Raw genomic sequence first — 10,970 nt, 5'->3', positions numbered from 1 at the left:
AGCTCAGGTCTTGATCTCAGAGTCATGAGCTCAAGCCCCACATTTACTAATAAAAATAAAAGTAAAAATAAAAATATAAATATAAAAGAAACTCACTTTAGCCTTAAAGACGTATAGACTTGAGAGTGAAGGTTGGAAAAAGACACTTCAGGCAAATGGCAATTAAAAAAAAAAAAAAAGCAGGGGTAACTATGTTTATATCAGATAAAATAGACTTCAATCTAAAAATGATAAAAAGGTCATTATATAATGATAAATGGGTGAATACATCAAAAAGGTATAACAATTGTAAATATTTATGCACCCAACATCAGAATACCTAAATACAGAAATCAAAAATCAACAGAGCTAAAAGGAGAAATAAATAATAATAAAATAATAGTTGGGGACTTTAATACCCCACTCTCAGCGATGGATAGCTCATCCAGAGAATCAATAAGGAAATAAAGGATTTGAACAACACCGTAAACCAAATGGACCTGACATATACAGAACATTCTATCCAACAACATAATACATATTCTTCTCAAGTGCACATGAAAGATATTCCAGGATGTTAGTTAGGCCTGTTTTCTAGGATAGTAAGCCATGTTTCTAGGATATGTTAGGCCACAAAACAAGTCTCAGAAAATTCAAGAAGATTGAATAATACCAAGTATCTTCTCTGAACAAAATGGTATGAAACTAGAAATCAATAAGAAGAGGATAACTAGAAAATTAATGAACAGATGGAAATGGAAAACTCATGAAATGATCCTGGTTGAAATCTTAATTACAAAGATTTGTTTTAAATATTACCAATACATAAAGAATAAAAAATTAGACTGGTCTCAGAGTTATACTCTCTATATCATGGATCACCTGCAAAATATATAGCAATATTTTTAGGGTTAAAGGAGAAAGATTTTTATCCAAGTGTTTTATAGCCAGCCAAATTGTCATTCCCCTGTGAAAGCAGTTTTAAGACAATTTAGATTACTCAAGATTACAAAGTATATAACACATTTTCTACCTGCAAAAAGAATACAAGAGATTATCCAAACCAATCAAGGAATGAATCAACTAAATAAAATAGAGAAGCTATGTCATAAAAGGACAGGTGTTGATTAACAGGAACCACTTAAACATAAAATTAAAGAAAAAATAATAATAAGCATAAAATCAAAATGACCCTGATTTTTCTGATATATATCCTCTAGTTCCGCACTCATTAATCACGCATGGGAAATAAGCTTTCTGAGTCCTACTTAGATAAATATAAACGCAAATTAAAAAGTTGATGTTTATCTAATTTTGCTTCTTTGTACCTGTTTTTTTTATTCTGTAAATGGGTTTTCTCATTCTCTTTAATGTTCTGAAATTAATTAATCACATATCTAAGTATGGTAATAATTATAATTCATTCATCCTACTTAACACTTGATAAGCTCTTTCCACTTGAAGGTAAATTCCCTCAGTGGTGGGAATTTTTTTTTTTATTTGACAATCATTTTTAAAACCAAAAGCTCTTTCTGATTCCCTGATTTTTCCTTTTGGCTGGCCAAACTATTTTAACTTCCATCTCTTAGCCATTTTGTTACCTGTCCAGTTTTTTTAAAACCAACTTTCCATATTTCCCAGGTTTTTTTTCTTTTGGCCTCTAGATTGTAACACATTGCTAGCTTCTACCGAGACCTGAAAGGCAGCAGTAAAGCTCTTGAGACCATGAAGCCCAACTAGCAATTGGAGTTAAGAAGTTCTTTGGTTTTCTGCAACAATGGTGGAGGTACTGATGTCTGGTTCCTAGCTTCTTGAGTGACTCAGCGGTATTGCCATTGCAAAAATCTCGGGGTATGAATGAACAATTTTCCTGAGTGCCTCACTTTAGTATATAATCAAAGTTTGATTTCTGTGGCCTTAGTAAACATTCTGCAAGCTAACTTATATCCTATAATAAATTTCTTTATACTTTGAACCAGCCAGAGTGATTCTCTTGTCCAACCCAATGCTGGCAGATAACAAGGAGCAAACTGTTTCATGTTCACACTATCACTTAGTTCCCCCTGAGACAGTCAGTCAGCACTTCTCATTCATATTTGTTCCTCTAGCAGTTTGTTGAAATTTGCCAACAACCCCATATCCGTTTGCCAATGGCCCCATATATTCATTTTCTATTGATATTTTTAAAATTACCACAAACACGACTTAAAACAGCATCAATTATTAGGTCAGGTCAGTAGGTCAGAAGCTGAGGCAGACCCAGCTGCATTTTCTGGTCAGAGTATTACAAGACTGAAGTCAAGGTGTCAGACCTGATTTCAACTGGCAACATCCAGTTTCTTACTGCTATAGATCTAAGTCCCCCATTTTGCTTCTGGCTCTCAGCCAGAGGCTACTTTTTTCTTCCAGAGGTCCCCAGCATTCCTTTCAGCTGACCTCCTCCATCTTCAATGCCAGCAAGAAAACTATGCTTCCTTTCAGACCTCTCCTGCCACCAGCCAGAGAAAACTCTGTGCTATTAAAGGAGCTGTATGTTTAGATCAGGATGACCCAAATTATCTCCCATTTATCTCAACAGAGTCAAATGAGACCAACCTTTATTCTTTCAGCAAAATCTTTTGCCATGTAACATGACATATTCACAGGAGAGGGAACTATACAAGGGCAAAGGTCATTGGGGTCATTCTTAGAAGTCTACCTACCTCAGTCCTCTCTAGTTCTTTTCAGTACCAGAGGTTGCAACCTTTTTACTTTTTATTATTTTCATAGGCTCTTCAGATGGAAGAGAACTGACATTATCTACTCAGTCTGACATCTTAAACTAAAAGTCCCAATCATACTCACAATAGGTTACAAATTTATTTGTTACACTTGGATGTGCAAAAAACTGAACTATGTTTTCTCTATAAATGGTTCAATCACCTTTGCTAGCTACTACTCCCCTTAATAACAAGAAGAAAAAGAAACTTCAGTAAACTGAAGTAAAGTTTAGTCTGATTCGATAGTATTTTTTAGATAAATGGTATCTATTGCCAAAAAAAAAAAAAATTGCACTTGGGGCGCCTGGGTGGCACAGTGGTTAAGGGTCTGCCTTCGGCTCAGGACGTGATCCCAGCGTTGTGGGATCGAGCCCCACATCAGGCTCCTCCGCTATGAGCCTACTTCTTCCTCTCCCACTCCCCCTGCTTCTGTTCCCTCTCACGCTGGCTGTCTCTATCTCTGTCGAATAAATAAATAAAATTTTTTTTAAAAAAATTGCACCAGACAGGGTTAAACACTCAAGGAAGACTTTATTCAAGATGATTGCAGTAGGAAAGAGAGAGATTGACTTCAAGAACTTTGAAACAAAAGGAACGTTTTGGAGCCTGCAGCAAGCGAGTGGAAAAGTACTGGAGGACATTAGGAAGGAGGTTGGTCAAAGTGATTAGGCCATTGGCAACTGCTTATTGGTTATCACCAAAGTTAGGTTCCACACTGCCACAAAGACTCGGAGATAGGGGCACCATTTTTCTTGATGATTCCATTTCAAAAAGAGTTGGTTTCCAGGTCCTTCAGAAATACACTACTGTGTTTGTAAAATTAGCAAGAGGCTGGGAGAAAATTTACATCTCAAAGGGACAGAAAACAATACAATTTAAAGTTTTTTGAACTTTTAAGATCTTTTTTTAAGATTTTATTTATTTGGCAGAGAGAGCGCAAGCCGGCGAGAGAGGGAACACAAACAAGGGGAGTGGGAGAGGGAGAAGCAGACATCCATCCCACTGAGCAGGGAGCCCCATGTGGGGCTTGATCCCAGGACCCCAGGATCATGACCTGAGCCAAAGGCAGATGCGTAACGACTGAGCAACCCAGGCACGCCTAAAGTTTTCTAGAATAAATGCTCTAAGAAAATGGAGGTCAGGAAGAAACCTATCTAAGGTTTAGTCAAGCTGAAGGGAATGTTAAGTCTGCCTTAGTCACTAGTAAAGATAAAATGCTTAGCATTTCAGATTTCCACCCATCCCCTATTTCTCTTCAAAAAGGTATATGAGCTTATATAACCATATTTCTGATGACAACAGATGATGATCTTGAATCTGCACAATGTCCACTGGATTCTTGCTGGTCACTTCTGCAGGGGTCAGCCTAAACTATTCCCTGTTGGTGATCACTGAGTTGTGACTCACTCTATTTGACTATGATTTTTTTTTAAAAAAAAGGAAGTGTCATGTTGAAGCCCCCCAGTGGAGTCCTTGGTTCTATTTGCTTCTATTGTCTTGAAATTGTTGAGTTCTGCATCACCTTAGTCAGACACTAGTATTCTGCCTTTTGTGCCCATTCTTTTTTTTTTTTTAATTTTATTTTATTATATTATGTTAATCACCATACAGTACATCCCCAGATTCCGATCTTTTGTGCCCATTCTTTAGATGTAAACACAAATTCCTATATTCATTGTATGTCTTTAATTCTTGAGAACCAGGACATTACAAGCAGTTGATTTACCTATCTGTCTTCAACAGGCACCTCTGCATATTGCTCACGTCATGTTAGGGGACACTAAGCCATGAAGTTTCCCAGCAACCAGCTCCTGTCTGACACTATTCCAGAAGTACACGTCCTGATGCCACACAGCTACCCTAGATGTGTTCTCAGTCTCCCCAAGCCCATGTCAATGTTTCAATCCATCCCTCCACATACTCCCACTCTCACCCCAACACAAATGCACCCATGTTGAGATTAGCAGCTGACTTCTTCCACTGACTTCTGTTAGTTTTCTTTCCACCCCCCAGGGGCATTCTCCACAATCCCCAGGTCTAATACTATAGGCCCAATTTTTTCTATCTTAACCTATATAGTTAAGATTGACTGATAAAATTGATTAATTCCTGTCTTTTATGGCTAAATTGTATTGCTAAAGGGACTAAAACTTAATTCATGAAACTCAAAGCTTATCAATGAGTCATTTCTAGTACTAATCACTTCCTTCATCTCTGGGACAATATGCTCCAAAATGTAATTTGGAAGGGAACACAACAAACTTGAGAGAAATTTAATTCCTTTATTTAATATTTGCAAATATTACTCATGTCATACACTCTTAAGAGATGAAGCAAACATATGGGATAGTCACCTGGCTATAAAAATGTTTTAAAGTCTTAACTGACAGATATAAAAACAAATGTCTTACATCTAGACTGAAGTTCTGTCTAACAATCTGTGCTTTCTCTTTTTAACTTCCATGAAAACATGAATATTCCTACTTTTATCAGTCCCCCCAAAGTGGAATTTATGAACCTACGTTTAGTTTACATAAAGATTATTGTGTCTTAAACACGTAACCTTTCTGAAAATGATGTTTATCACTTATGTATGGAGCAACCATCATCTAATTATAATAAGTAAAGCAACATTTTTAACAATTATTTTTCTATTGTTCATTTCTTAAAGTTCTCTTCAAGGTAATTCTTAAATAACTGTATTACTTTATATTCACATAATATAGATATATATATATATTATATGGAGACATATATTTTATGTATATTATACATGTACATATATATGGGGAGAGAGAGAGGGAGAGGGAATGACAGTGGAATAAAATGCCTTCACTCTGAACCCAACTTATCTTGTGCAGATTTTGTTAGTAATTTATTTTGAATTTTTTAATGATAAGTATTAAAAAATAAACTAAGTGAATTCAATTTATAATTTCTTTTGGTTTCAATATGAAGTTTTTCCCTAATGTATAATGTTTTACTTTAACATCTAGTACCATTAAGTTGACAGCAAAGTTGGGATTGTGGCTGTATGTATGTTAGCTGTTATTAGTCAGAATAGGAAAGTAGTAATAAAATTTAGTAAGTTAAAACCTTACACCTAGGATTCAATGATGTTTATGCGTCTGTCTCACATGTGCAAGGTGCCATTTCCATCATCTTCTCTAATCGTGGCCTTTGCCATTTTCTGCCTTCTACTCTTGACATAATCTAGTTGTGGCTTCCACCAATGATAAAATGGGACAAGTATCCTCCACCTTTGCTTATGTTACTGGGGCCCAAGTATCCATTTCCTGATTTCATTTTCTCAGAAACATTCTAGTAACATGCTTCTTTACTTGACTCAACTTTATTGCAGCTCTCCCACTAGCGTGTGTTAATAAAGCTCATAGACAATTTGAATTATTGAATCAATGTTGCATACTTCAAAAATCTTATTACTTAGAACAGAGGTTGTAGATTTAGAGGACAGAATCAATGGATTCTGCACTACGCCCCAACACACATCCCTAACCAAATACGCAATTTAGAGATGGCTCCTCTTGCTTTGAAACCACACCCCTCCACACACACATCCCCATTTAAGGATCTAGCTTTTTAGGGATTAGATTCCTGTCTTCTGCATCTTTGATCTTCTCCCAGCCACTCAGATTATGCACATAGTGAGCACTCGGGAAATGGTGGAATATTGTTGAACAAAAACAATCACTCTGGACTTTCTGATAAAGATGAATCGTTACAGCATAATTTTTGCATGCAGAGCCCAAAAAGTAACCTGGTTGTGCGACTGTCCTAACGCACGAATTCACCAGCCCCGCCCGCGAGGAAGCAGCAAAAGGAACGCGAGAGATTTGACAGCTATGCCTTTGGCCGCCAGCTTTTAAATCAGCCAGTTGGGCATTAGAAACACTTCTCAGCCAGGAAGGTCGCTTCAGGAAGGAGTGGAGGCGGCTGAGAGCTGCGGAATCGACACCCTCCTCCCCTCGCACTTTTGTTGCCAGCTCTAGCTTGGCGCGAGGCACGCCGGGACACCAGGGAGCTCAACCACCATCACCAAGGCAACCGGCCGGCACGCGGTTGTCATGGAGACCGGCGGGCGCCTCGAAGAGTCTCGCAGAGGGGCTGCCTTCGCCCGCATCCACGCAGGATGCTTCGCCGAGGCTATAAAGCCTCTGAAAGGCGAAGACACTTGAGCGACCACCTCAGCTGGCAACAAGACCAGGCGATGAGCAGCCCCATCTACCTCCTACGAGAGATGGGTCCCACTGGCTTCCTGCTGAGGGAGGAGGAGCCGGAAAACAGGGATTTCCGAGTAATTACCGCCCCCAACTTGCCTCTGCTCCCGCCTGGCCCACCCTCCTGGCCCGCCCGCTTGGTACTCCTGGGCCTGCCTGGTATCTAGCCACCCTCACAATCCCTGCGGATTCCCGCTGCCACACCCACCCCACCCGCGCGAGTTCCAGACCCTAAAGATGTGCAGATTGCAGAGGGAAATAGTGTTTGTTAGAAAAGTTTCGTTTTAGGAAGTCGGTACTCCAAATGCATCCAACTCTTGTAAGATAATGGCCTTGCTTGATCTTAAAATGTGAGACGTTTTATTTAAATATAGGGTTTGCATTGCGTGCGTTCTTGCTTCCGTTGTTAGCACTGACTAGCCCTGCAACTCAGACGAAATGAAAATCCTATGACCTATTTACATACTGTAAATATTTACTAAATAAATAAAATTGGTTTTTCTTTACTCTTTAGTTACTTTAAAACTCCAAGAAGATCCTTTTAAAGTACCGTTTAGATGATGATGCCTTGGAATGGTCTTAATAAAAATTCTAATTTTGCTGAAAGACAACAGATATTTTATATTTGCATATCCCACTCTTGCCACTCAAAGGTCAGCCACCATCCATCTCACTTCCCAGGTGTTGATTTGGAAAATTTTAATTTAGTGTCCTGCATTTTAAGCACTGAATACAAATTACTAGCCTGTGCTTATTTAAAACAGCCTTTTTTTTTTACTTTGTCCCTTATATCACTTACTGTAGTTAATAAATTGTTTTATCCAATATAGACTTCGTGAATAAAATCAGTCTTCTCAAGTAAAATTATATGTCAATTTAAATTTACAAAACAAACAAAAATCCAAGGTAAGCTAGTTTACAAAAGATCTTTAGCTCCACTGCAAGGCAGAATGAATTTTCAGTAAGAAATGTATAGAATTTTTTTAATAAAAAGCTTTTAAAATTTGATTTCTTTTCAACTGCCTGAGTGTAGGTCATCTAAAAACAGTCTTAACTGATAATGCAAATTGTTGACCAGACAAAGAATATGAAGAGACTGGTGTCAAGAGTTAACATATCTCAATAGACTATATTCAACCTTTGTAGTCACCTAAACTAAATTACTTCTTGAAATGTCTTTTAATCCTATTATCTGTTAAGTTAATTTTATTCTAACTCTAAAAATTACCTGGAGGATTTTTTTTTAAGTATGCATTTTTATTTTAAAGGTTTTTTTAGGAAATCCTCATGTTTGTAACTGTCCCACATTTCTGAAAGGAGGGGAACTTTGTAAGCATATATGCTGGTAAGTAACTCTGTGATAAAGATCTGCCACAAAGGAGCATCTTTGCATATTGCCTTTTTCATGATTTAAGTACTACAAGATTAAAGAAATTTGGTGTTGGGAGAATATAAAGGTAAAATGGCTATAGTTTTTCAGTATATTTTGGGGTATTTTATTTCATTCTGAAAATTAAGTAAGGTTTAACTTGAGAAACATATTACCACCTCTACAAGTTTTGAACGTTAATGTTTTTAATAAGAAAAAAATCACTTCCTAGGGTCTCATGGTGTACAAATGTGAAATCTAGCTATAAAGAAAAAGAAAAACCTACCTGATTCGCATCACTAATGATAATTATGTTCTCACTACAGAATTTCTATTTGCTGTCAGTTAAAAATAAATCTCTGAATACATTTTTTTCTTTCTAACAGATGCATTGTTTGTTTTCTCTGTAAATGCCGTACAACAAATTATTTAATAGCAAAAATTTCATTATAATTTTTTTCTCATTATGATATATTTTGTGTTATTTTTGTTTTCAATAAGCATTTTACTATGAATCTTTCAAGATAGTAGTAGGACTCCACTGAAGATTACTTCCAACAAATCTGAAATTTTTCCTCTAATGTCAGAACCTATTTGTAGGGGAATCCCAGAAATGGAAATTAAAAATACGCTTTCCATTTAGTGTTTGGAAATAGTTTGGAATTCTTTCCATTCTTTCCATTTTTTTCATTCTTTCAACTCATTTTGTTTTATTCATCGATATTTATACAAACAAATCATGAATTATACTATTAGAGAAAGTTTGATATTTGAGAGTAAAATAAATGAAACAAAAAAATTGAGAGAAGAGTTTGTATCTCACATTTTGAATGCTTTTCTTCATAGGTTAAAAAAAAAAACCCAAAACAATATATATCTGTCATTTCCAAAGCTTTTATTTACCAAGTTTTTGTTGTTTTGTTTTGATCAGTTTTTATTCAGCATTGCTAACACAATTTGCTATAGTTACCATAGAAGATATAAAATATGTTCCTTTCAAAACTTGCAGTTTGGTTCTATTATTAAAAATAATAAATTACATTTATTAAAATAGTTTTTTTCATTTTTTTTTAGTGCTAGCTTCCTCAGGGCAAGGGCTTTCTGTTCTCATTTTTATATACTATAACTCGTTTTTAAAAATACACATACCAAACTAAATGGAAATAAGACTCAAATATTTAATATACTAAAGTATATTTAATATATTTATGTAAGAATTTCATATGTATTTCTCACTTTTAAAAAACCATATTCCATTTTAGTTGGTGCTTTTCAAGTATTTTTATTGTCATGTATTAAAGTGGTATATGGAGGAAAACAGTTATTTGGTACTCTCCAGAAAATTACTCCATTTTCAGGAATAAGAAACTTCTAGGGAAGTTTAAAGAAAGTACTATGAATACCTCAATTCCCTCACTAACCTGTCTCTGTGAACAACTATATGTCCTAAAGAAATGCATTGGACTCTCTCTGGCAAATCTCTTTATTATAAATGTCTTTTATTTTCATTTATCACACTTTTTTCACATATGCTTACTTTAAAACATATATTTAACTATTTTTGTATGAGTTTTTTATTTTAATTTCAGTATAGTTAACATATTTAACTAATATCATAACAGAAAACTGATAAGAGTGTTGTTTATAACATTGTCAGCAGTATAAATTCTATAATGCTATTCTTATCTTAAAATTAAAACAAAATATATCTTTTTAAGTTATGTCAGAAATAAATGTTTTATTTTGGTTTTCTGTCTATGAATATTAGGGTCTTGTTGAAAAAATTCAAGCTTCCAAGGAATCATGAATGTAAGTTGTATTTTTCTTTTATTATTTTGAAGTTAACAATTTTAGTAATTTTTTGTTTGGACATATTCTAAATTTAAAAAATTATTTTCCTAGACAATCTGTCCACTAGCTATAGCTCAGTTTGTTACATTTAAGACAGTTGGAAAGTTTTTCTTCCTTAATAAAAAAAAAATGTAACTTTATATGTCGTTTCAAATTCAACAGCATTTAATTTAAAAAGGGGTGAAACGATGGCCAGTTATTCTGAAGGCAAAATTTCCCTCATGTTTCCTAAGCAAAGATTCACAGTGGCTTCTATATTTAAAATTATTTTAATTACAGGAAAAATAAGAAATGTAATTTTTTAGATCCCATCAATAGACAGTTGACATGGCACGTAATTTCATTAAAAAATGTCTACTGACTGAAATTCACATGAAAATATATATATAAGTATATTTTAAAATCTATAAACATATATTTTTAAGAATAAACTAGTTTCTATGTCAGTACTTAAATTGAGTTTAGAGTCAAGCATATAGTTGTGTAACTTTAAGTTCTGGAGTCCTCAAAATTCAGAGAAAGAAAAATAATTTTGTTATAGCTCATTTGGATTTGTAGATTTTATAAAAAAGATACTGTCATTATGGAATTGTTCCTGTAGTCATGTGGTTATTTGGCCTACAATAGACCCATCTAAGAATTGCAATGACATCTTAAAATTTATTAGTGTTTATTATGTTCATAAAGAAAGTAACAATCAGTTTTCAATCTTTTTTTTTAGACCTAAGAGTATTGGTTTTACTTAGCCAAGTTCAATTCCCCCCAACTATCATA

The 10,970-nt window shown here is 35.0% G+C and overlaps 1 protein-coding gene across 1 annotated transcript in view; it reads left to right on the top strand.

Annotated features, from left to right (window-relative positions):
- The first annotated feature begins 6,698 nt into the window (after window positions 1–6,698).
- The window catches only part of ZSWIM2 (zinc finger SWIM-type containing 2), a 30,269-nt gene continuing 25,997 nt past the window's right edge, over window positions 6,699–10,970 (top strand). The window contains exons 1-3 of the mRNA XM_002929722.4: window positions 6,699–7,053; window positions 8,245–8,321; window positions 10,114–10,154. Coding sequence (XP_002929768.2) covers window positions 6,889–7,053; window positions 8,245–8,321; window positions 10,114–10,154 — 283 coding nt within the window. The 5' untranslated portion in view covers window positions 6,699–6,888. The remainder of the gene's footprint in view (window positions 7,054–8,244; window positions 8,322–10,113; window positions 10,155–10,970) is intronic.

The sequence above is a fragment of the Ailuropoda melanoleuca genome, chromosome 2, assembly GCF_002007445.2.
Source record: "Ailuropoda melanoleuca isolate Jingjing chromosome 2, ASM200744v2, whole genome shotgun sequence".
Lineage (NCBI taxonomy): Eukaryota > Metazoa > Chordata > Mammalia > Carnivora > Ursidae > Ailuropoda > Ailuropoda melanoleuca.
The sequence above is the reverse complement of the archived record's forward strand: the minus strand, read 5'-3'. Positions and strand labels throughout refer to the sequence as shown.